This window comes from Peromyscus leucopus, chromosome 18 (assembly GCF_004664715.2).
Source record: "Peromyscus leucopus breed LL Stock chromosome 18, UCI_PerLeu_2.1, whole genome shotgun sequence".
NCBI lineage: Eukaryota > Metazoa > Chordata > Mammalia > Rodentia > Cricetidae > Peromyscus > Peromyscus leucopus.
The window spans coordinates 21752056-21778240 of record NC_051078.1 but is presented as its reverse complement, the minus strand read 5'-3'; the positions used below and the strand labels follow the sequence as shown (position 1 = coordinate 21778240).

The 26185-nt window shown below is 44.1% G+C and overlaps 1 protein-coding gene across 2 annotated transcripts in view; it reads right to left on the bottom strand.

Annotated features, from left to right (window-relative positions):
* Positions 1-920: 920 nt before the first annotated feature.
* Positions 921-26185, bottom strand: part of Syt1 (synaptotagmin 1) — a 505793-nt gene continuing 480528 nt past the window's right edge. For both annotated transcript variants that reach the window (XM_028873036.2, XM_028873038.1), the window contains exons 10-11: positions 7410-7543; positions 921-4084 (exon numbers count right to left, since the gene is read on the bottom strand). In XM_028873036.2, the coding sequence (XP_028728869.1) occupies positions 3878-4084; positions 7410-7543 (341 nt within the window). In that variant the 3' untranslated portion in view covers positions 921-3877. The remainder of the gene's footprint in view (positions 4085-7409; positions 7544-26185) is intronic.

Genomic DNA, 26185 nt, shown 5'->3' with positions numbered 1-26185 from the left:
GGACAGAGGCAGGGAGATCTGAGTTTGAGGCCAGCCTGGTCTACAGAAATCGTTCCAGGACAGCCAGGGCCACACAGAGAAACCCTGTCTCAGGGAAAAAAAAAAAAAAGAAACATATATATATGGTGTGTGTGTGTGTGTGTGTGTGTGTGTGTGTGTGTATGTGTATATGTGCCAAGGCAGTCATGTGTAAATCAGTGGACAACTACATGGTGCTAGCTCTCTTTACGTGGATTCTAAGGATCAAAGCCCTGTTGTCAGACATTTATGGAGCTGCCTTTCCCCACTGATCTATGTTGCTGGCCTCATGTCCTCAGGCTTTCACGGTGAGCCCTTTCCAAACCGATCTACCTCTTCAGCCTCCAAGGTGCCTGCTTTTAAGTCTGCATGTCATAAGGCAGCGTAACAGTCGTTTACATAACATCTGAGGCTGGGACCTGGCATCTAGTAAAGAACCGGTACCCGGTAAGCACCACAAGGATGTTGAATGGATGTCGGAAAGCCGTTCATCGGCTTCTAATCACTTTAGCCGGCGTGGACTTTAATATTCATTCTATCCTCCCAAGAGACACTTAAAGCAATTTGATTTTAGTTTCATTCTGGGGAAGTGTGTGTTAGGTGGCATTGAAGTGAACTCCCTCCAGGACACATTTTAGGCAAACGGAATAGTTCTGAACTATGCTAAGGGGCTTTGTGACAGGCACCGAGAAAGGCAGGTGAGGAAGGCTACTGGACGGATGCCCTCTGGGCACTGTTCCCCTGCAGCCGCTCTGTTGTCCCAGAAGTGACTTCGAGGCTGGCATTTAGCGCTAGCTGTCTCTTAGCTGCCCCCGCTTCTGGCCACCCACAAGGTCAACCTGTCCTCTGCTAGCAACGGAGTCGGAGTCGGTAACAAAGAGAGTTGGAAGACAGCAACCATCAACAGGAAATAAAACATTTTTATTGAGTATCCATGTAATATGTTAAGTCATTTTTTTTTTAACAACAATCAGAAAACTACCATGGGATTCACTACACAAAGGGGAACAAAATTTAAACCACTTATCAAAAAATGAAGGGAAAATACAGCTAAAGGATTTGGCTCGCGGGCCACGAGCCTTATGGCAGGAGAAAACACCCCAACATTTCTACAGGACACAGGGAAAACCCACACAGAGAGACACTCAAGCAGGCAGTAAATATCCACAAAGGCAACTAGGCTCTTTCTAGGGCATCAGCTTCTAAGACTTTGCACAGCATTGTCAGAAAGGTACAGGTGGCAGATCAGAGGATGACTCTTGGTCATAAAGCAGGTCCAGTCACCGGCTCATGAGAGATGATATAGTACCAACTAATTCTATGGTAACAATCCCACACTGGCAGTGTTGCAAGAGAATGTGCTAGCAGTACTGTACTGCAGGAAATCATGTCTGCTGGGCATCGGGCGGCTGCTTCTTGGGAAATGGTGGTTCACTGTGTACAACTTAACGAGAGTGATAGGGGAATGAAATGTCAGTGTCGGGTATTTACGGTGTTCTTAAAAGTCAACTCCTTCTCTTTGGTAGGACTTGGTCCCTTACACAGGCAAACGTCTTGTTTGAGTCTCCTCTTCAAACTGCTGTTTAACCTCACCTGTGAGGGTGCATTTCCTGTTACCCATGTCTCTAGTTTTTAAAAAGTGCTGTGCATCCACAGCAAAGGATTTTCTCCTTGTCCTTCGTGTCTGTTCCGTGTCTAAAGAGTTTGCTGTGATGGGAATGAAAGGCAATGGATTTGCCTCTTCGCTGATGAGGAAGGAATCCCAATTGGGAGTTGATTTTTGTGTTGTGGTGTGGTGTGGTGTGTGTGTGTGTGTGTGTGTGTGTGCATGTATGTGTGTGGAACAGCCAACCCCGTGTTTAAAGTCTACCGACAGCCCTTTTCTGGGATTCTCTTGAGAGCTTTGTCCAAAACATGGAGCTAAATCCTAAAGATCAAACACGAGGCCATGCTTACTTAGCATTCCTCCATTTGATTTTGGTACCTGTTGAAGACAGTCTCTCACGTCAGAACATCGCTATTCTCTGTGGCCTAGAGGTGAAGACAGGTCACAGGAGCAAGTGAGGGAAGAGACTGGAAGCAGCGTTAGGTAGCAGCTCGCCTTCCTGAAGCGGCTGTCTACCACAGCGGGACAAATATGGACTAGGGCACAGTGTTGACAAAATGCTGTGTGTTCTCCCCACCCCACCCCCCACTCTATGTATCTTTCTGTCCTATGCATAGCTGTTCAGTTCTGAATTGGTCCTTAGTAATGAGAACTGTTTGTGCTACACACACACGTTGGGCAGTGCAATAAGGGAATGGCAGTATTGTTACAATATCACTACAGAGTAAGTTGAGTGCTATCCACTGAGGAAACTACGTGTCTAAGCACACAGGGCAGTCACAGTGTTACACAGAGCAATCCTTAGGACTCTTATGGAATGACTAGTAGCTTCGGAATAGTGCCGTTTACTACAGAGTAACATTGAAAACATGGAAAAACTCCTCCTAAATCGAGCATCTAGTGTACATAAGAGGTTGCTTCAGTTCACCAGAACTTGTTCTTGGTTTTGTTTCACCTTTGTTTAAAGGACAAATTAAAACTTAAGTAAAAAGAGCATATAAAAAGATCACTAGCTGTCTGTTTTGGCTTAATCGAAGTGCATTCAGAACTATGGCTAATTGTTTGTCAGTTTTCATCTTTTGATGGGATTACAATACTGTCTGTTACCACAAAGTGATTTTGTGTCATAAGCACAGATTGCTGTGTTAAAAATATTCTGCATTCCTTCTCATCTGGTTTTTGTATAATAAAATATTTTGTTACAAAGTCTCACGTGCATACCTTTTGGAATCATTACTGGTGTGAAATCTGGATCAGAATTCACAGGTTGCACGCTTTATATAAATGTGATAATGGAGAGCTATTATTTTCTGTTGAAATAGTCAGGCAATATTTCAGAAAGGCTGACTTCTCTCACCGTCTCCTCCCCCACCCGAACCCCAAACAAAGGCATGCACCACACATAACACATGTGCACACTTTTACACTTTCACACTTGCACGCGCACACACAGAGAACACCATGAGGTGTGCCTCCAGATGCAGTCACAGGAACTCCTCACTGACTCCTTATTCATCGCGTCCCTGAACGTGAGAGCGAAGCCATGATTCTAGCTTTGCAGAGACATACAGACAGACAGATGCTGTTCTGGTTTGTGGCTTTCCTTCCTTGAGGTCAGCATTGGATGCTGCTTGGCTCATGCTATTTGCCTGTGAAAGAATTCTACAAAATTGGGTTTGCCCACTGAAGATGTAGTGTGGGCGAGTCTTGGTACTCAAATGACTCAATAGAAAGCTCAGGTTTAAGTTGTCCTTTAAGATATCAGTTTAACCATACTAGTGCCTTTCAAGTTGATATTTTTGCTGGAATGCAGACGATACTATATTTACCATATAATATATTATCAGCTCTCCTATATCTCAGTCAATTTACATAGTTTAAAATAGAACATCTTATTAAAAACATCTAGATATACACAGATTAGGAAACGCTTACAACATACAAATACACAAACTAGAAATAAATCTTTAGCATACTGGTATATACAACGGTGTGATACGATACATCATTTCAGTCATGCTCTATCTACACATCATATTGCTTAAAAGAAGAGTAGATTTGGAGGGCAGTGGTGTGAAGGGCATGGGGGCTCTCTACACTTAAATTTGTGCAAATCAAAACGGGATCTGAAGTACCACTGAATTGTATTAGGAATGCATGGCTGGAAACGGAAAGGACCCATATTACTGAGGTATTTACAGAGACTGGCTAAAGAGCACTATGTGGGCAAATGCAGAAAGGCTTCTTCTTCCCTTACTTCTTGACGGCCAGCATGGCATCGACCTCCTCCTCCACCTGGAGAGTGTGCCACTGGGCGATGGGTCGCCGCGGGTTGGCCAGCATGTCTGACCAGTGTCGCAGCTCGGCGCCGGTGCTGTTGTAGCCCACAAAGACCTTGCCGATGGCATCGTTCTTGCCAATCTTGTCATAGTCCAAAACAGTTACCACCACTTGCACTTTCTGAAAGAGGACACACACAAAAAGAAATGCACACGTGTCAGCCAGCCCTACAGATCAAGTCCCGGGGACACACAGCGTTTCCGTGGGAGCTGAGGAGTGACCACTGAAGACTCCATTCCTAACCACCAGAATGAGGCTTAAAGCGCTTGACAATGGACACGTCAGCCCAGTTTTTATTCTTCTAGCTCTACATTACTGTCACTAACACGGCTATCATCATCACCACCACTTAAGGAGTCTCACCCACGAGCATCCTTGCATTAGGACTTAGGACATTCTCTTTTGCTGTGCTGTTCTTTTTGGTTTTTGTTCTTTGAGACAGGGTTTCTCTGTGTAACAGCCTTGGCTGCCCTGGAACTCACTCTTGGCTGGCCTCGAACTCACAGAGATCCACCTGCATCTGTCTCCTCAGTGCTGGGATTACAGGCGTGTGCCACCACTGTCCAGCTGCTGTTGCTCTTAATAAGACTTTCTGAGTAATCATTCATTAGGATCTCATTTCAAGAGGTGACAGCCAGCATTTTATGCAAAAGTAAAAGGATTTGATCATATAATTTGATCACGAACAGTGACAATATAGTAAACATCTTTTAAAAAGGCAGTAGCTAAATAAAATATGATTTTTCTTGAGCATGATTCTCTTAATGAACATGAATTAGTAACTACTGTGTAACCAGCATTGACATTAAATGGGTGTCGCTTTAGGACACACATGATTTTTTGGGACTCCATCCGATAGTGAGGGTTTATTTAATAACTCCCTCTATTGGACTGACTGAGTCAACAGAAGCAAATCCATATTATTATAGCATAAGAGATACACTCTCTAAAGAATATCTCAGTTTTGCTTCCCAAGTAATGAATTTGATTAGTCAGAATATATGGACGGCTCTGATCTAGACACTGGATATAAAGATGAAAGATTAAATAGCGCTATCAATTTGTGGCCAGCATTAGAGGGAGGAAAAATAGGACGATGAAAGCCAGGCCCAGGTGAAGATCCGCTGAGTGACGGCACTGGTGGACTGTGACTCTGAGGACATAACCACGCTGTCAGTGCACTGAGAGATGCCACCGGGGTACGTTTTGGGGACAGTGAAACAACTCCTCCTCCCTTTCTCTTGATTTATTCTATACATCTTTGACATCATGCATCTTGATCCCATCCATTTCCCGGTCCCTTCAAATCCACCCTCCACCCCTGCACCACCACCCCAAAGAAAACAAACTCTACAACTACTTCTTTTTTTAAAAAGCAATTCTCTTATTACACTGATCTATTCATTTTGTGTGTGGTGTGTGTGTGTGTGTGTGTGTGTGTGTGTGTGTGTGTGTGTGTACAGGCCCGTGTGCCATGCTGCAGATGTGGAGAGGACAACTCGCAAGAGTTGGTTCTCTGCTCCTACCACGTGGGTCCTGGGCATCAAATCCGGACTATCATGATTGGCGGCAGCGTCCTTATCCACTTAGCCATCTCCTGGGCTCAACAGTCACTTTGGGATGTGGAATTTAGAAAGCAAACTGTAGCACCATCGTCTGTGTGCAGCCTTGCTATGATGCCAGTATTAAGAAAATCACCCTTTTAGGCTGGGGATATGACTCCGCGGTGGTTGGTGCATCCCCTGGCACCACCAATAAATACAATAAATGAATTACCTATGTACTAGGTAGTGTTTGGGAGCAAGGGTAAGATGGCATGTGTGGTTTTGATTCTCAGATCTTGTCCCAAGCAAATGCACCGTGATGTAATCATCATGCAGGGACCAGCATGGGAACATTATGTGGAAACACAATGCACATTGTCAGAGTCAGGACAAACTGGATAATATTATTGAGGAATGAATTGATCAGGGTGCCCAATGGATCTACCCTGCAGTTGCCTCTGGGGTTTATTTCTCCATTTTTTGATGGTGGTGGCCATGACATTTTTTTGCACACTTTCAGAAATTAGCATAATTTGCTTCCTTCACAGAATGTTTCAGGGGGATTGAGGAAGACCGAAGACAGGCACATAATCCTATCATCTCAGCCTAAGAGAAAACTAACCCCCTTTGTTAGCAGTTAAGACTGTAGTCCTTAGGGCAGTGGTTCTCACCCTGTGGGTTACGACCTCTATGACGGTCAAACGACTCTTTCACAGGGGTCGTCTAAGACCACTGGAAAACACAAATGTTTACATTATGATTCATAACAGTAGCAAAATTACAGTTACGAAGTAGCAACGAAAATAATTTTACGGTTGGGGGTCACCACCACATGAAGCACAGTATTAAAAGGTCACAGCCTTAGGAAGGTTGAGAACCACTGATTTATGGAAATACAAAGACTGGGAAAACAGCAATCTTGGATTAAAAAAAAAAAAGGAAGAAAAACCTAATTTGTAGGCGCAGTGATGGCAGGATGCAGCCAGTGGGTGCTGAGTATTCCCAAGTCCAATTTGATTCATGTCAGGCTCAGGGTCTCTCTCCTCTGAAATGCCACCCCAAATCACAAATTTTATTTTGTTTTTAATATGCCTCCCTTTCAATATATTTTTACTTTCTGAAATTCATAGGTGAAATGTATTTTTATAGGTATGGGATTGTAGCCCAAAGGAGCAAGTTTACAAGAAGATTTTTTTTTTTCATCTCAATACCTTGCTTTGTATTGTTTTGTGGAATTAAAAACAAAATGCCAGGAGGTTTCAGTTTCCATAGGAATAAGGTCTGAGAACTCAAAAAGTTCACCGAGCAGATATTGCAAAATAAATTCTGGGAGAAAACTGATGTTCCCAGTGTTTGCCAGAAGGTCCAAAGTGCTCACAGGTTCGGACTGCTGAGCAAGTCACTGGGGATAGGGAAACATTTACTTACTTAACAGCTGTTGAGAATAAGCAAATCCACCCAATTTTCTATCATGTGAAAAGGTGTATGAGCTAGCTTATACACAAACCCGGGCCAATGTTAGAAGGTCGGGGGCGGTTAGTTTTGCTCTACCGAAGCAGACTGCGCATTGCAGCCTGGGAGTAAATAGGCAAGTTCATTCTCTCTTGGCTTTTGGAGTCCACAGACAAACTTATTGACAGAGCCAAGTGGTTCTGTTGGTTTTCTATTTTCCACCTTATTTCTGCCCAGCAGAAGGCAGCTCGCCGTTCCAGCTAATGCCTCAGCACTTCTCATGCTGGGTATCTTATTATGTCCTGGCTGGAGGAGCTCGGGCATCCAGTGTGCACGGGGCAGTTCTGATGAAGGCAAGGGCTCGGCCGACCCGCAGGGTCTATGCTTGCCACTGATGGGATCTGAAGGCATGAAATTGAACGGAAGGACAAACGCACGGCTGACGTTACCTGGATCTGCTCGAAGGGAACTTCAAAGCTGAAGGACTCGTTGTAGTAGGGGTTAAGCGTATTCTTCTTAATTGTTGTCTTCTTCTTCTTCAGCCTCTTGCCATTCTGCATCAGATGAATCTTTACATAAGGATCTGAAAAACAGATACAGGAGTTTTAGGAGACCAGATGTGTGCTTTGTTTTATTTGAAATATTTTATTACATTTTTGTTGTGGAATATTATTTTAACTATGTAAAGATGTGTTACATTTGTTTATGCTGCAGAATATTACTTTAACTGTGTAAAGGTGTGTTACATTTGTTTATGCTGCATTTGTTTAATGATGTAAGGATGTGTATTTAATTATGTAAAGATGTCTTGCATCTGCTTCACCTTGCCTGCCTAAGGCACCTGATTGGTCTAATAAAAAACTGATCGACCAATAGCTAGGCAGAAGAGGTACAGGTGAGGCTGGCAGGCAGAGAGAATAAATAGGAGGAGGACTCTAGGCTCAAAAGAAGTGGGGTGAGAGAAGGAAGAGGAGGAGAGAACGAAGAAGATGTCTGGGGCCAGGAGCCAGGCAGTCATCAGCCAGCCAGACATAGAGAAGCAGAGAAAGTAAGATACACAGAAGGAAGAAAGGTAATAAGCCCTGAGGCAAAGGGTAGATAAAGAGAAGCAGGTTAATTTAAGTTAAAAGAGCTAGCCAGAAACGAGCGTAAGCTCCAGAAACGAGTGTAAGCTAGGTCGAGCATTCAAAACTAATAAGTCTCCGTGTCATGATTTGGGAGCTGGTTGCTGGCCTAAAAGAAAAAGCCTGGTACACATTTTGTTTATTTTGTGTGTGGTGGTGGGGTGCACGCCATAGTGCGTGCATGGAGACCAAAGGACAACTCATGGGAGTCTGTCCTCTTCCTCTACCATGTGGGTCCTAGGGATCAAACTCAGGTCATCAGGTTTGGCAAGTACCTTTCCAGTGTGAGCCTGCTAGCCAGCCAGAGCCACATGTTTTACATCATTAATTAGCCGAGAAAAGGACTGAGCCCCAACAGGTAAGTGATTACTTAGTTCCTATTTAATATGTTGTAAAACGTCAAGCACCTTTTATCGAGAGGTTTTAAGCAAGCTCTGTGGTCGGCTTATTGTCATGCTAGCTGAATTTCCCAGTTACATTGGAAGGGAAGGACAGTGGTATGCTGGGAAACCACCTCGTTGGGGGAAAATGTCTTGACATGTAGCATTTGCAGATCTCTGTGGTGTAAGTGTGCTCACCACGGCCCACTTTAAGCCACAGTTTAACAACTGGCTTGTCAAGTTTCTGGGAATTGAACAGTTGGCTTTTGTGAGCTGGCAGAGGGCTTGGCTCCTGCTTGTTATTGGATGGGAATAAAGCTTGACAGCGAGAGGACAAAGTGGCCACCTTGTCCATTTGTTTATTCACACAGCGACCACACAGCACGCTGGCTGAGTGGCTAAGATGTGCTAGGCCCTCTCACTGACAGGAGCAATGTCGAACACAAGAGATCTCTGCCTTCAGGATGGGATCTTGGACTTGTGGAGCAATGGATAGTAAGCTTTTAGAGAAAGGGGAATTCATGTGAAATTCGAAGTTGACGAGCAGGGAACAAGGGCGGAGCTGAGCCAAGATTGACGGGTAGAGTACGTGATAAAATGGGAAAACTGCTCAGAAGACCTCTCTCTCTGGAGGATGAATTGGAGCTGAGATGGGGGAGGGTGTGAGGAAGAGAAGCTATTACCTGCTCACACTCAACTCTCTCTCTCTGTTGTGTGCGTGCATGTGTGTGTGTGTGTGTGTGTGTATTAGAGAGGGGGATCATACCAAGCCTTCAAACGTTGGCCATAGCTTCTTTCCCGTGTGTGCAAGGAATAAAGACAATGCACGAAGAGGTGATTAGGAAAGGGATGGGGTGACTCTCTGAGCATTCTGCCTCAAGCCTCATTAGGCAAAGGTAAAATGATGAGCCAGTTACTGAAGGGGCAAGAGAGCACTCACTTACGGCTTCCATTACTAATGGATGAGTGACATGCCTTCACCTTGCAGGAAACTATGACTGAAAGGGAAAAAAAAAAAAAAACCAACTCCCTACTGGTTTTTCTTAAGCAATTTCTATTTCCTATATAATGCAAGTTCATTACAGAAAAATACCAGAAGGCAATGATAAAAAAAATTAGTATCATCCAAAATAACTACTGATAAGCCTTTCAAATTTTCTCTCTCCTTTTAGAACTTTAGTTGAGAGAAATGTTACCAGCAATCTAATGCCCACATAGTTTTAGAAAGCTGCAGATTAAACACATTATTTTTATCTCCTCCTCTCTCTCTGCACCTCAGCAGAATGTAGATCCTTGTGGTATTTTGAAAGAAAATGGCTCCCAAAGGGAGTGGCACTATTAGGAGGCGTGGCTTTGTTGGAGTGGGTGTGGCCTTGTTGAAGGAAGTGCGTCACTGTGGGGGTGGGCTTTGTGTTCCTTGCTCAAGCTACTCCCAGCGTCACAGTCCACTTCCTGTTGCCTTCTGATCAAGATGTCGGCATCACCACATCTACCTGCACAGGGCCATGCTCCCCCCATGATGACAATGGACTGGACCCCTGAAACTGTAAGCCGCCACCTCAGTGAAATGTTTTCCTTTATAGGAGTTGCCGTGGTCATGGTGTCTCTTCACAGCAATAGTAACCCTGACTAAGCCACTCCTGAAGGACAGAAACTTATCTGTTATATTCACTATTCTACTTTACTGAAACAGTCCGACACACAGTAAAGATTTTGGGGGGCACCCGTGCATGCTGTGGGTTCATTCTGCCACCAGCTGCAGTCTACCCCACAGTCTTTTACAAGTAGGAGGCATTTAGGGTTTCACAGTGTGGTTTCTCTTGGTCCTGTCTTCTTCCTATTGATTGCCCCAAAGCCTAAGTATTTGGATATGTGTAGTCTGGGGATTTTTCTTTTTCCAGTGCTGCACTCAGGCAAGGGATCCTTTTTCATAGCCTTGCAATCCGAAGTCTTAGATTGTTTCTCCATTTTCTCCAGGCTTCTCCACTTTCTGCTCCTTGACGGCCTCAATTCCCAAGTGTTCCCTGGCTTCCCTTACTGCACTGAGGTCTTGGCCTGAATTCTGATCCCTTTGCAGATGGCCCTCATTCCTGGATTATCTCATTAGTGACTCTTATGCGATTAAATCTTGCATTGGTTTCCCTGACTCCTTGCTGAGACGAGACCCCTAAATAAGAAGATAGCCATGTAGTGAGTTACACCTATACTTTGAGGACATACAAATTTTTGAAAGTGAAGACCACTTCTCCCGCAAAGCAGGCCTCTGTATGATTTAGTTTGCTCTATTTGTGGGGTTTTTCTGAAAAGCAAGTTCTTGTCAACTCCCAGTGTCACGGTGGCGTAAAAGTCCTGGCAATTGGGTCATAAGAAACAATTTTATGGAAATGGTACAATAGGCTGTAATGGGACTTACTAATGTGTCTTAAGTTCTGCAGCTAAACATGAGGCATGGTGTCGGAACATCCCCTGGGGTTTTGGAAACGGTGTAAACAGCGTGGGGAATTATGCAAGCAATGGAACTGGGCTGCGCCCTCAGGCATTCCGTGTCCCCGTGGCTTGTGGATTCCTCCAGTTCCCAGCAGCAAGCAGTCATGGACATCTTTCTCTTCTTCAGCAATGTCTAGTAGTCCCGGCTGCCACCCAAACAGTCACAAGACTGAGACACGTGGCATGCCATTCGTTTGTTTGATTTCTATTTAAAAATACTGGTCTATTTCTTTTAAGGCTTTAGTAGAAAGAAAGATCTTTTTCTCTGCTCTCTAATTTCTAATGATCTTTAGCTGCAACTCAAACAAACAAACAAACAAACAACATAGGCTGGAGACCAGCATCAGGAAAGCCTGACTACCTGAATTCTATTCCTAGGACCCACAGAAAGGTAGGACAGAAGTGACTCCACAAAGTTGTCCTCTGACCTCTACATGTGCTTCATGGTACAGGTGTGCCTGTACTCACACATGCATCACACACACACACACACACACACACACACACACACACACACACACACACTCAGGGAGAGAGAGAGCAAGAGCCAGAGAGAGGGGGGAGAGAAAGGAGAGGGAGGGGGGAGAAGCAGAGAGAGAGAGAGAGAGAGAGAGAGAGAGAGAGAGAGAGAGAGAGAGAGAGAGAGAGAGAAAAGAAAAGAAAAGAAAAGAAAAGAAAAGAAAAGAAAAGAGAAGAAAAGAGAAGAGAAAGAATGAGAATGAGAATCAAAAGGAGGACTTCTCTGTCAGCGAAACAGTCATGAGATCTCCACGGCCTACTCTGGGTCATGCTCAGGTCTCTCACTTGGTTTCGTTTGCTCTCTCTGTGCCATTGCTGCTTTTAGCCAACGTGGCATGGCTGTCTTTTTTCTTGTTGGAAATCAGGTTCTCTGGACTTCATCTCCTCCCTGTCATACTAGCTGTTCTGATTTGGAGGTTTTTCAGGACGCTCTAATGTGACCACTCTCAAACCTACATGTCGACAAGTCTTTTTCATACACCATATTACAGTTTGGGTTCCTAATGTTCACAGTTATGGTAGGCAGAGTAATAGCTCTTCCACAGACATGGCATTCTAATCTTGAGAGCCCGTGAATGTGCTGCATGGCTAGAGGGATTTGTAAGTGTGACTAAAGCCAGGACCTTCAGATGAGGTCGGCCTGGTGTTTCCAAAGGACCCGCTCTTTCCACAGAAGCCCTTAAAAATGCTGAGACCCTTCCTGGCTATGACAAGACAGAAATGTGACAACAGAAGAAGGGCCAGGCATGCGCCAATGTGCTGGGTTATTTTCTTTATTTATATTTGAGACCGGCTGGCCTGGAACTCATTCTGTAGCTCAGGCTGGCCTCCAACTTCTACCACAGTCTCTCAAATGCTGGTATTACAAGAATAAACTGCAACGCTTTGCTTTGAAAGAATGGATCACAAGCTCAGGTATGTGGGTGGCTGCTAGAAGAAAGAAAAAATTAGAAATGACGAATGAGTAACAAGGAAGGTCCTTTTCTCTAGAGCCTCTGGGACCACCCTGTCCACACGTGGATTTGGGACCATTGAGGGCTGTGTTAGACTCCTTTGCTAATATTTTACATTGGAACATAGAAATTGCATGTACAGTGGGCAGTGGTGACACAAGCCTTTTATCTTAGCACTTAGGATGCAGAGGCAGGTGACTCTAAGGTACTACCTTAGAGATTTTCAAGAATATTCGCTTACTGATTAGTTACCACATCATACAATAGGTCTATTCTATGGAGAGGTCTCTTCTCCAAATGCATGTGAGGTTTCTCTAACTCCATACAACTATAAGAAAACACATGTGTGTTGTTTGAAGACATGGACTTGGTGATGATTTTTTCACAGTGGCAACAAAAAACGGATAAAGCAGCCAACTTTGAAGTGATTCTGTTCTTTATCAAGCAAGGTGTGGGGATGAGAGTTAAGGTGTTTTTCAAGATTGTGTGTGTGTGTGTGTGTGTGTGTGTGTGTGTGTGTGTGTGTGTGTTGCTTGGAATTGAACCCAGGGTCTTAGACATGCCAGATAAGCGCTCTGAATGGCTTCTCCAATCTTCAAATGTTAATAGGTCTAGAAACTGATCTTTTGAAAAATGTTGATGTTCTCTCCACTCTCCTGAAAGTGGTTATTTTGACCTTCAAGTCAAAAGCCTTAAGAAATGTTAAGTTCTTTTAATAAAAATAAAGAAAAAGAATACTAAACATGCCATCCAAAACTCATATTGATATCTATACTTTTTAGGCTCTATGGTAAAACTAGTGAAATTGGATAAAATCTACCATTTAAAATTATATCATGTCATTTTATACTACAATAATCCCTGTGAGGAAATGCCTGGGAATGTCTGATTTTTTTTTTCCCCTCAAGAACCCAAATCCAGGTCTTTTGTCTCAAAATCTGCTGTCCTCTGTGATCTGCCAGGCAGAAAGTTTAGCATAATGTTTATAAGTACAGATGCTGAAGTCAGACTAACTTGGAGCTTGGCTCTATTCCTCACAGCTGTGTGGTATTCCAGAAGTTATTTAACCTGTGTGTGTGTGAGAGAGAGAGAGAGGGGGGGGGAGGGGGGGGAGGTTCTCCAACTGCAAATTAGGGAAAATGGTAATAGCTCATCATAGAGTTATAAGATTAAACACATGGAAAGTGCTTTGACGCAAGGCTGGCACATATTATTATGATGGTGTGGGCCAAGTGACAGCAGGCTCTAGGACCCAGACTGACACCTAGCTCACTCTGATGACCTGGTGCCCACACCTAGCAAATAGAAAAAATTCTCATTGGCTGCAACAGTGAGAAGGTCAGGTCCAAAGTCACCCTTCCCCTCCAAATGGCAGTGCTGGTGACATTGTCCTAAACAGAGGGACTCTGATGGGTAAACAGAGGATCGCAATCAGGTAAACAAGCCTAAAGGTTTCTGTTTACTAGAAAAGCAGATCTCTTAAGGCAGTTTTGGTTCACCAGGAACTCCCGTTAATCCTCCAGGAACCCCCATTAATCCTCCAGAACACCCCTTAATCCTCTAGGAACCCCCTTAGCCTTCCCCACAAAGGCCAACTACCTCTGGAAAGGGCACCTAGTTCTGATCAACCTGGAAGCCTGCACCACCTCGGATCCCCACCCTGCTAACGCTCACACCCTCTGCTTGCTTTCCCATCCCTTTGCCCCACTCTCATAGACGGCCTTGGCATTTTGATTTCTCAATAAAGCTTGCTTTCTGCCCTCAGAGAGGTCTGCCTGGGTAGCTTCTCTGTCCCATTCCTTATAGAGACAATCATCTCTAGCACTATGCCTTCTCCAGCCAAGAATTGACTCATGAAGAATTTAATCATGTATGTGATCAAAGACATCATTGCTTTATGGGGCGATCTCAAAGTGTAAGACAAAACTAATTTAGCAGCTTGCAAGATTTTCTCCCATTCTTGAAGTAAATGGCTCAAATCACACAGAGTTGGGAAGGTAAAGTCAGAGACCAAAGCGGAATGTTTTCGCTGACCATCTTGGACAGTAGGAGTCAAACTATTTGTCTAGCCTTTGTGGATTCTGAAGCCAGCTAAATGTTGACATATTTGGGCACGTCACACATGAACTATTAATAGTTATGTTGCTAAAAGTGAAGTAGAGAGGACTCGCTCACTATTGAGATTTGTTGTCAGGGATGTGGTAATGCCAGTGGCTGGCAAGTCTCATATCTGTGTCCCTTTTCCTGTTCACGTGTGTGGCCTTTTTTTTTTTTTTTTTAGACAGGGTTTCTCTGTGTAGCTTTGGTGCCTGTCCTGGAACTCACTCTGTAGCCCAGGCTGGCCTCAAACTCACAGAGATCTGCCTGGCTCTGCCTCCCAAGTGCTGGGATTAAAGGTGTGCGCCACCATTGCCTGGCTGTTCATGTATTTTACTGTGAGAAAATTTCATAATAATTTAGTTTCTTCCGTCTAGTTTCCACTTCGATATGGAACCTTCTCTCCCTCTCTTCCTCCTTCCCTCCCTCCTTCCCTTCCTCCTCTTCTTGCCTCCCTCCCTTTTCTTCCTTGCTTCCTTCTCTCTCTCTCTCTCTCTCTCTCTCTCTCTCTCTCTCTCTCTCCCTCTCCCTCTCCCTCTCCCTCTCCCTCTCCCTCTCTCCCTCCCTCCCTCCCTCCCTCCCTCCCTCCCTCCCTCTCCCCCCTCCCCTTTCCCCCTTCACCTCTCTGCTTCTCATCCAGAGGGAGGGACACGAAATCATTACGTTAAGGCTATCCTAATATGATTTGTCCACTCATTTATTGATCCTCGCACTAAGGCAACGATGACCTGGAACAGTGAGCTCCCCCAGGTAAGAGGCTGCCAAGGGATCTCTGGCTCGGGATAAACAGTCTAGTCTCCGTTGTTTTCAGTTTTGCAGGCCATGTATGGCAAGGTTTATGACTGCTTAGTCAGCCGCAGCTTGGAGGGTCTCTGAGTATGACAAGGTGGTTCTGTAGCTCTGTCACCTGAGCATCCCCTTTGTGGTAGTTTGAATGTAGTTGGCTCCTACAAGCTCATAAGGAGTGGCACTAGTAGGAGGCGTGGCTTTGCTGCAATGGGTATGGCTTTGTTGGAGGAAGTGCGTCACTGTGGGGTGGGCTTTGAGGTCTCATATGCTCAAGCCATGTCCAGTGCCTCAGACCACTTCCTGTTGCCTGCCAATCAAGATGTAGGACTCTCAGCTCCAGCACCATGTCTGCCTGCATGCCGCCATGATGATAATGGACTAAACCTCTGAAACTGGAAGCCAGCCCAATTCAATGTTTTCCTTTATAAGAGTTGCTGTGGTCATGGTGTCTCTTCAGAGCAATGGAAACCCCAACTGAGACACCTTTTGAGTACGTCATCAGGTGGCCAGCATGGGGTCCAGTGCCACTGTATTCGTTCATTGTGGTCACATTCAAGCATGATTAAAAGAATTATACACATTCATATACGTTCTCATACATATCTCCTATTAATGTAGGTCTTTCTTGGCTGAAGAGAGCCAGTTTCTGTCAAACTGATCTGGCCCTGGTGCTCCAGGATCCATCTCTAGGCAGGATGAACTGTCACCCCAGAGTATCTCAGGTGCTGTATTCATTCCAATCCCCAACTCTCACCTACATACCCTAAACACAGAGCTTGGAGACAGTGTCTCACAGTGTTCCCTGGCTGCCTTGGGACTCCCTAGGTAGATCAGTCAGAGAGCCACCCACTCCAACCTCCAAAGTGCTAGGCTTGAAGGCTCACACCACTCCACCCAGACCATCACTGTCTTTCGGTCATGGAATAAGAGTAATGGCGTAGCCACACCCCTCTCCCCTGCTGTTCTGGTCACTGGCCGGCCTTCTCGGCCTTCCTTCTCTGCCTTCCTCAGGCACACTGGAGAACAAGGTTTGCTTGCTCCGATGAGCTTGTCTTTGGAGGGGCTGGTGAAATGGGCAAGTCTGCTGTCAGCATCAAAAGACGCCTCAGAAAGCTGTCTTGCAGATCATTTCCAGGCACTGGTATTTGTTCCTCTTATTTTTCTCTTTGAGAATCAGATGATGATTTCTTCTTTTATTTCCCTGCCCTGAGATCCTTGCTGATGTATTTTATGAGATTGCCATCTTTACTATTATTTGAACACATTTCACAAGATTTTTTTTTTCTTTACGCTCCTTTTCTCAGACATTCTACAAAGCAGCCTGATAATCCCAATGTCACTCAGTTCTGCTAAACAAAGTCCCGGACCATGGAACCTGGTACCTGAATACATTGTCTTCACTAATACTGTCACCAGCTCAGTTTTCACATGCAGAGCCATCACCCCAGAAGCACGGAAAATTTGAGCTAAATAGAAAATGAGCTGGTTTCCCTTCAGCTGTGTGGCCTCAATGGGCAAGCGTGCTGCAGAAATGGCACAGAACACGTGATGTGCCACGAAACCACAGCCGCCTCAGCCCTTCTTTCGTCCTTCAGCCGGAAACTACTCAGCCCCCCCCCCCCCCATACCTTTTCTTCACCTTAATTCTGCCTTCCTAAAGCCAAAAGTTAGAACATCTGGGGCCAGGGTTCCTCCTTCTTGCGTATTTGGGTTTCATAACCGGCTAGGATTCCTTCCTGGTTTCCTTTGTTAGTCCATCCTAACCCATCACCATTGCTCAAGACCAGAAAGACCCGTAGTTGTTGATCATAAAGGATCCTTCACGTAGTGGCTAGAGCTATGAGTAACCACACCACCCACTGAAAATCTTTAGCGGCGTCCCATCTGAACCCTACCAGGGTATGGCTGGTCCGTCCTAGCATTTGCTTTGTCTCGCATTCCTGACGCTCAGTGTTTGACGCTCAGTGTTCGTCACACGGAACTTTAAATGCCGTGGCTTTGAGACACTCTTTCTGGCCTGGGGTGCCCTTTCTTTACCTGTCTTACCTTTGGCTTAAAAGTCACCTCCTCCCTGAAGATTTTTCCAGAAGGTTCATTTCCAGAGAAGGAACAATCAGTACCCTCTCCCTCGGCAGCTTTAAGCAGATCATCTTTGCCGGTGGCCTTTTCCTTTTCTACTTTTTTGCTTTTCTGGTATGGGAGGACTTCTGTGCTATGCAGATAACATAAGAACACTCGTCTTTTGGGAAAACGCTTTTGAATGGAGAATTGTATCCTAAGTGATGATCTTGGGGAAGGCCGACTACTCCTAAGATTGGAATGTCCCCATTACTATTCCACACTCTACCTTAAAACCCTAGAACATTCCACCCGCTTCTTCCCTCAGGCCCTTCTAATGTCAATTTGTGCTAATTTCATAGAAACAGAATTGCCAAACAGCTGGCTGTAAGCAATGAAATATAAAGGAGCCACTAAAGGCTTTCTGTATTTACAGCGAGGATTAGAAAGTGGCAGTTCGAAGCCGGATAATGCACGAGGCTTGCCGTTTTAATTCGGGCAATTTTGCCTGATGATACTGTCTTCTTTCTTAACTACCACAGTGACCGTGGGCCCTGGTGACCATGGCCTTCGATTTCAAAGACTTCTCGCAGGAAGAATTAGCCTCACTGCAGCTGCTTTTTGTTTAATGCCTCCTGAGCTGGTACCCAGCTTCTGAATAACTTCAGATATATATATTTTTTTATCCTTTATTCTTTGGATAATGTTCACCGAATTCAACTTGCATTACTGGCTGAAGAAAGTGATAATTACATCAGTTAGGGCTCTGGTGATTGAACATGCATTTCTAAATGGTTCAAATCAGAGGGTCCCTTATAAGGCTTTATAAGATAGAAAAGTCCAGAAGTAGGCCTCTGTGGCAGGGGTAGTGAATGTCCCCTGAAATCCTTTCCCTAATTATTTTTGAGTTATAAACTCCTAAAGTTCAAGGTGGGAACCAATTTACCCACCAACACCCATTTCCTCTAATTCTTCTATGACACCATGGCTGATTGACTACCTCCTGATGCTTAGAGGTGACGTAACCGACTTCTACAGCATCTCAGACTGTGATTGTCAGTGTGGGGGAACTTCTGGCAGTGTCTGGATACATTTCTTATATCACCACGGAGAAACGAGAGTGTGCTATGGAAATACAGGGGATCAGTGCAGGAATTCTGCTAAATATCCTACAACATACAGGATAGACCACAACGGAAAAGGTGGGGCTCAAAATATCAATAGACATGAACTTGACAAGCCCCACCTTGGAATCAGCTCTCACTCTCTACATCTTTAAGGCACAGGTGTGATGAGTGGGTAGTGGAGTTGCCTTGACCAGGCCTGACCAAGGTGGAGATAACAGGACAATGGGGAAGCAGGACAAGAAGGCAGGAAGAGTCTGCATCCCTCCCGAATACCACCTACCCGTCCTGGCCACACTCCCATCTACAGATGTAAGGAAGACGAGGAATAGGGAAACTAAATCTTGTCTTTTGGGTTATCTTTATCACAGCAGTTCAGTGGGGATCATAGATGGTAGGAATCCAGTGATGGCAGCAGGTTCCAGGTTTGCCCACGTCTCAGCTGTCTTTTCTATGGTGTCCGTCTTAAACTGCACATGGTAGCCTTGCTGGCCTTTCTAGGTTTTCTTGTTCAGAATGCCAATAATAGTACCAGCTGCGTCTCATGTGATCACAAAACACTATTGAAGGGAGAAGAGTCTGCATATAGGATTACCAAGAAAGCCCCAAATTTACTCTGGATTGGATAGCATAGGAAAATTTCTTGCTCTAAAAGTCCATACGCTAAATGGAGTGAGCCAAGTATGTCTAGATCTAAGTTCTAGGTCCCTCTTTAATGAATAAGGAGGAAGGGTCAGGTTGACTTATTTTTGGAGGGAGAGGTAGGATCTGCTGCATCCAAAGTTCAATGCTAGGAGCAGAATAAAGGACGGCTCTCAGCTAGGCAGTGGTGGCATGCACCTTTAATCCCAGCACTCAGGAGGCAGAGACAGGTAGCTCTCTAAGTTCGAGGCCAGCCTGCTGGAGAGAGAGTTCCAGGACAGCTATGGCTACATAGGGAAAACCTGTCCAAACCAAAAAAAAAGGGGGGGGGAGGATAGCTCTCAGCAGGAATTAGAAGGGTTTAACCCAAAGAAGGGCTAGAAGATGAGAGGGAACCAGTGGGTGTTTATGGAGTTTTCAGTGATGGCCTCTGCCTAAACTTGGGAATGGAGTCACAGTTATTTGCCAAGAGACTCATTTCTCATATTCAAGCAGGTTCTCAGAAATGAAGCACCAAATACTTGTGTAGAGTGGTCTAGTAGTAGGAGAGGCTGTGGAGAGCAAAATGGTAGATTTAGGATTCAGCATTTCTTTGCCAAATGCAGTTTTTTTTATCCTTTCTTTTTTTGCACTTACTAAGTCTCGTTCTATCAGTAAGCCAATTGTTTAACAGTATACAAATAATTAAATAGTAATCAGGTCCAAAGAGCAATTCTCATTTCTATCACTGGCAGTTTGAGCGTGTTTTCTTGAGGGGAATCTTTATAAATAATGTATAAGCATTTGGAAAAGGCTATATAAAAGAGTTGGTGTGTCTCTATAGTTTAAAATGTCTGCGTAGATTAAAATGCTCCCTGAAATGCTCTAGCAAGGTTGTAACATTAAAAATATATTCTGGGGGAAATTTTCCAAGTGAGCAGACAATTTAAAGATGAATTTACATTGGTAAAGTGCAATGTTTGCTAGAAGAAAATACCATTACATAAGTGACTACCACGGAGAAAACCAACCCCATTTTAATGAGACAGATCAGAAAATAGCAAAGGCGGGTTTAGTTCCTTAATGGTGGCAGCATGCTTTGAAGAGATAAAAAGCATAAAGGCCCAATGCTATTATGAATTAAATGGAAGGCATTTTCTTTTTAAGCACGGGTGGTGGAAACCACCCAATTCCACCTCTCATTTTGAGGATCATCTAATGGTTTCTATGTGACTACAAGTTTCCTGAGTAACAGCATGGGACTGCACAGACACCAAGTGGAAGACAGAGAAGAGCCCAGAGAGAGGGGGCTAGCAGGGAAAGATTTCATGGGTGGGTGTGTTACGTGAAATAAGAGAGCTGTGTGCATACAGCGCTCCATTCCCGGGAGAGGAAGGAGTACATTTTGTTTCAATGAGCTGGGTTTTTTTCCCCCGTTCAGTTTTTATAGATGAGTCTTTCAACTGTAACTCAAGCATATTTCTCTTGTACTTAGGAAAATCTCTTATGAGTAGATAAAGGAGTAATTATGCTTGATGCTTTCTGGATGGCTACAGAGAGTTCAGTGGAATGACCAAGGATAAGCTGTTTGTATGAGCTGACAGACAAAACCCAACACAGAAACAGTCCGATGATTCCGAAAGGAAAAACAAAATACCAGACAACAAATCTGACTGGAAACATGCCCTTTGGGGAAGGCTTCGGCTTGTTTTTTTTTTGTTTTTTTTTTTTTTTTTTTTTTTTTTTTTTTTAAGACAGGGTTTCTCTGTGTAGCTTTGCGCCTTTTCCTGGAACTCACTTGGTAGCCCAGGCTGGCCTCAAACTCAGAGATCCGCCTGGCTCTGCCTCCCAAGTGCTGGGATTAAAGGCGTGCGCCACCACCACCCAGCTCGGCTTGGTCTTTTATAACAGAGGGAAGGGCCCTTAGATACCGCACTGAAAATGGGGAAACATTTCCAGTTGATACAATACATGGGTGAAAAGGCCACTTGTTGACAATGCTACATTTTTAAGTATGAGCAATTTGACAAATGGATGCTACCTGGTGTCTGTCTACATGAAAACAGCTTCCCGGCAGTGCAAACAAGTGCACATGGAAACTGCTGAGAACAGAGGTACCCTCCCATGCATATGCCTAAGTGGGGTTGATGCTGCTATTGGGTTTTTAATCCAATAGTGTTTTTTTTTTTTTCTTGTTTTTTTGGAGACAGGGTTTCTCTGTATAGTGTTGGCTGTCCTAGAACTCACTCTGTAGACCAGGCTGTTCTGGAACTCCTAGAGATTCACCTGTCTCTGCCCTCCAACTGCTGGGATTAAAGGCATGTGCCACCACTGCCTGACTGGTCATCTACTTCTTACAAAGGGTTAACAATCGCCGATCCCCAGTGACTTCCTATTCCTTGCATGCACCTGCTTTAAGATAGCCACCCATCTTCTAAAACTCTGCCATCCTTGCACTAGGAAGTTTATGAACTGAAATGCCTTTGGGATTGCTGAGGGAAGGATCTGGAAAGGCTTCTGAAGGTTCTAGGACTTGCTGCAGGTCTAGGCAAATCGTGCAGGAGGTGAGGTAATGGCTGCTGCGCTTTGCTAGTGGATCGGGTCCTAACCCTTCTTCTTCAGTTTCAGAAAGAAAACGGTTACATTTCCGGGAGCTGCTGTCTCTACGCTCCCTCTTTGTATTCTAAGGGACCTTTCTGAGCCCATGGAACTGGAAGAGGACAGTTTGTTTCCTCATTAGAAAAAGGGGCATTAAAAGAGATTCACAGGGGCTCGAGAGATGGCTCAGTGGTGAAGAATATTGGCTGCTCTTCCAGAGGAGCCAGGTTCAATTCCCAGCACCCACGTGGCAGGTCACAACTGTCTGTAACTCCACTTGCAGGGGATCCGACACCCTCACACAGACAAATGTACTCATAAAGTAAAAATAAAATATTCAAGCATGTGGTGAGGACATACAGAAAAGATTCAGCATCTTGCTGGTAGAGCATATATCCCAACTCTGACTTGAGACTTTGCAGTATGAATAATGTATGTCTTGTTTAAAAAAGAATTGCCACCTGGCTGGCCTGTTACTGAGATTTTTATTTGAATGCTGTCCTTCCAGAGAGAGATTTCATTGAGTTCATCAATGACTAAATATGGTTCTTTTTCATAAAGCTGCATGAGTCTGAAATCGGCTAGGATTCTTCTCAAGAAGGTAACTTCTACCTTCATGCTCCAGTTTCCTCTTAATATGAGAAGAAAAACATAAACCAAGGCTTCAGTTTAGTACTGGATACCAGATAAAGGGAAATGACATGGAGCAATACCATTCTGTGAAATTTTACTGCTTCCTATGAAGCAAATTTGTGAATAAAGCCAATCACCACACAATGCTTCAGATCTTAGAAAAACTACAGTAATAATTCTTTTTTCACACTTATATCTTGGGTTTTTAAAAATTATATAAGAGGCCTAGTGCTTGAGAAATGAGAGGAGGCATTTGATTTCTTACTTAGAAAAATTGAGCTGCCTTTAAACCAGCACTCAGGAGGCAGAGGCAGGTGGATCTCTGAGTACGAGGCTATCCTGGTCTAAAAGTAAGTTCCAGGAAAGCTAGGGCTACACAGAAACCCCATCTCAGGGGGGGGGGAGGGAGAGGAGAAAAGAAAAATTGGGGAGCTTCCAGAATCACATACTAAGTGGCCATAGGGGTGGCCTGGAAGATTGGATGCTGGGGGCTGGTTTTATTCCACAGTTTCCAGTCTCTTGAACCGCAGGCATTCTATTAGGCTGACATCAGTCACCTTGATGACTTGGGGCTAAGACAGCTTAACTAATAATTCACGTTTTCGTTGTATTTCCACCTATGCTTTGTGTTACAGGGTTCATTCACTGAGTCAACCACCCACTCACTGCATGTTCTGGTTATTACTGTGCAGTGAGGGAACTGTTCAGTCCTATGTCCCCAGGCTTGATGTGGAGCCCAGCACACAGTAGAGAACAAGAAAGCTTTGGCCGGGTGACACATGTAGCAATAAAAAGCAAACACCCAGGGACTGCCAGAGTATGAGGATGGGCAGAGACTATGGGGTGAAGTTTGTCCTTTAAAGCACCCGTAGTGTAGTTGAGAAGACGTAAATTGAAGCATTTGTCTAATTATTCTTTATCAGTAAAAACTCAGGAGTCAGGTACTGTGGTAAGAACCTGAATGGTCAGAGAAGCAGTGGAGAAGCGACCAGTGACCTCTTTCTCCTTTCTCAATTAAAAAGAGCCAAGAATCTTTCTAAAACCCTCCCTACTACTTCCTATATGTCTCTATATGTCCTTGGTCCTCCAAAACCTCTATGGCTAATTTTGGTCAGCTAGTAGTACCTCTGTCCCGATTCAGATTATTGGCAGTCTCGGGAGTATCAGAGTGCAATCAAAATATCCCACAACAATAAAGTCCTTGGGAAACCAAGCTTAAGTCGATATATTTCTGTGGTAGAAGAGATAACCTAAGACCATATTTCCTTGCAAATGATTTATCCAGCAAAAATTGTGAGAGGAATCCCAAGATGGCAGATTCCTTTCACTCAATAGAAATAATTTGAATTTGAAAGTACACACATAGGGAGTCTAAACAAGCAGGATGGTTAATGAGAGCTAGCCTTTTGCTAACTCCAAAAATCATCAGCATTCATATCTTCTCCTTCCACATACGGAAGTGCAGTATCATCAAGCATGAACACAGTGACGTTCAGACTCTGTTTGTGCGTATGTGGAGAGGAAAGGGTGTCACTGGGTGGACTGTCTTCCTCTGAACTTGTTTCTTCCTGCAGCCTTTTCTACCCTTCTGACTCATAATGGACATCATGAGTGCCTTAAAGTGATTTTTGTAAATGGGAAGTTCAGGGTACTTTCAGTGAAATGGAATTCTATATGGTATCCAGAATTTATAAAACACAGGATTAAGACTACCAAGGTAAGGGGTTGAAAGCTCCAAATTACAACCACAACCTGTGGTTTTATGTATTTTCTATTTTTATATCTTAACATATAGGCATTTTAATGACCAGGGAATCCAGTTTTACATTAGACTTGTCATATCCTACGGAGTTCCCAATGGAGCCGGGGACATGGATGGAGTTTGTTTGGGGGCCCTGTCTTGCTCCACTTCTCAAAGGGAGCTCCAGTATGCACTAGAGCAAGTTTCACATATACACGTGGGGAACCTCTGCCAGGCTCCATTTCCTCTGGTCCCCAGTCATCTATCTCGCATGTAGAACACATCTTCCTGGGGTCCTCCGTCTCCTCCTCTGCATCCCACCCAACACATCTTTAGTTATGATCAGTTCTAACATTATTTTCTTCCTGGAATTGTTGGGACTGCTCATTCCAACTTAGCCACACCGTTTATAATTCCCCACAAAAACCAACATTTGCCCATGCATTTGTGTGGTATATAAATGCCTTTGAGTGATGGTTATCAACATCGCTGGGACTTCTATGGCATCACCCTGGCAGCTCTGTCTCTGGAAACCTCAAAGGAACAGCCACCTCACTGGACACAGAGAAGATGCCTAATGGGAGTTGGCAAAATCAAAACAAATATTTTATCTAATAGCTCCTTTTCTGAAATGCTCACTAGAAACATTTAGCAGCTACTGCCGTGGACTGACTAGAACTTGATAAAAATTACCAGCTAATTGTAGGGAGTTAATATCTTCAACTAGACTTTCTAGAGAATTCTTGTAATGAACAGAAGCATTACTGTTCTGTGACATGACTCTACCTTTGCGTTTGCCTTTTGAGAAGCTTACTTGAGTGAGCGGGTCTACAGGTTATCACATTACATTAAAATCATCATACAGCGTCTCAAGACAGATGGCGTTAATGGTTTACACTGGATCTAAAAGTTAGGGACATTCCTTTTGGAGAAAGGATAAAGCTGTCTCATTGCACAGAAGATTGTCCCTATTTGTAAAGCAAATTATCTACTGAAAGGCTGAGGAATGTTTGCTTTTTTTTTTTTTTTTTTTTTTTTTTTTTTTTAAATAACTGTGGTGTAGCTGGGGTTAGAACACTCTGTACACATTCTTCCCAGTTTAGCTTCAGGGTGGGCAGGGTTGCTGGGGTGAAGGGCCCAGCACTGTCCTCCCGAGGCGTGAAGAGTAGACAAAGAGGGAGGACTCTAAAACAAGCTCTGTTTGCCTGGACGAATCCATCCAAGAGAGCGCTGAGAGAATTAATTGAGTAGTCGTTGGGCAGAGGCCTGACTTTGAATCTTGTCCAGAACGATTCTGGGTGATTAGGATTCCAAATCTGCTTTCAAAAGGGCTAATTCTTACCCTGCCGTGCTGGCTGTAAACACACTTCAAACAACTCACAACTTGGTACTTAATCTGAAGGCCACTGGAGAGCGGTAGTTAAAAACCTTTATTGAATAAACGAATAAGAGGGTAGACACAATGTTCTAAGAGAAACTACCATTTATGGGCTCTGATTACATGGAAAAGCACTTGGTGTTTTTAATGCCTCTTTTAAGAAATAATATAAATGAGTCAAAGGCCATATGCAATCAGCATTATTAAGGCATTTGAGGTGAAACCGTGTTCCTATTCAACCCTGCGAGAAGCACGGAAGTCAACCTTTTATGGAATCAATAACCTATTTTGGTAACACATGGCTTATATTGTTCCTTGCTGCTTCTTCAAACACAATCAAGATCTATCTCTTTGCATGAGAATTTTTACAAGTGCATAGTAAAGCAGTGCCAGAAACATTCTCAAGAGAACAAAAGGGCGGCATTAGCTGAAGTATCAGTCTCTAGAAAGATTAGAACAATGATAAGTGGGAAACACTCAGAAATTTAAAAGGCCACGTCTGCATACAGTCACAGAAACTTGTTTTGTAGAAAACTGGGGGACCAAGGAGAGGATAGAGTGCAGATTTTTGAAGACTGAGCATTCCTCCTTTCCTTCTGAATTCTTAATGGCCAGTTTGTGAAAAGCAGCCCTTACCGATCACCTGTCAATCATGCTCCAGCTTCTCCAGAACCGCCCCCCCCCCAACAGAGGCTAAGGAAGGAAAAAGCTGTAAATGAAGAC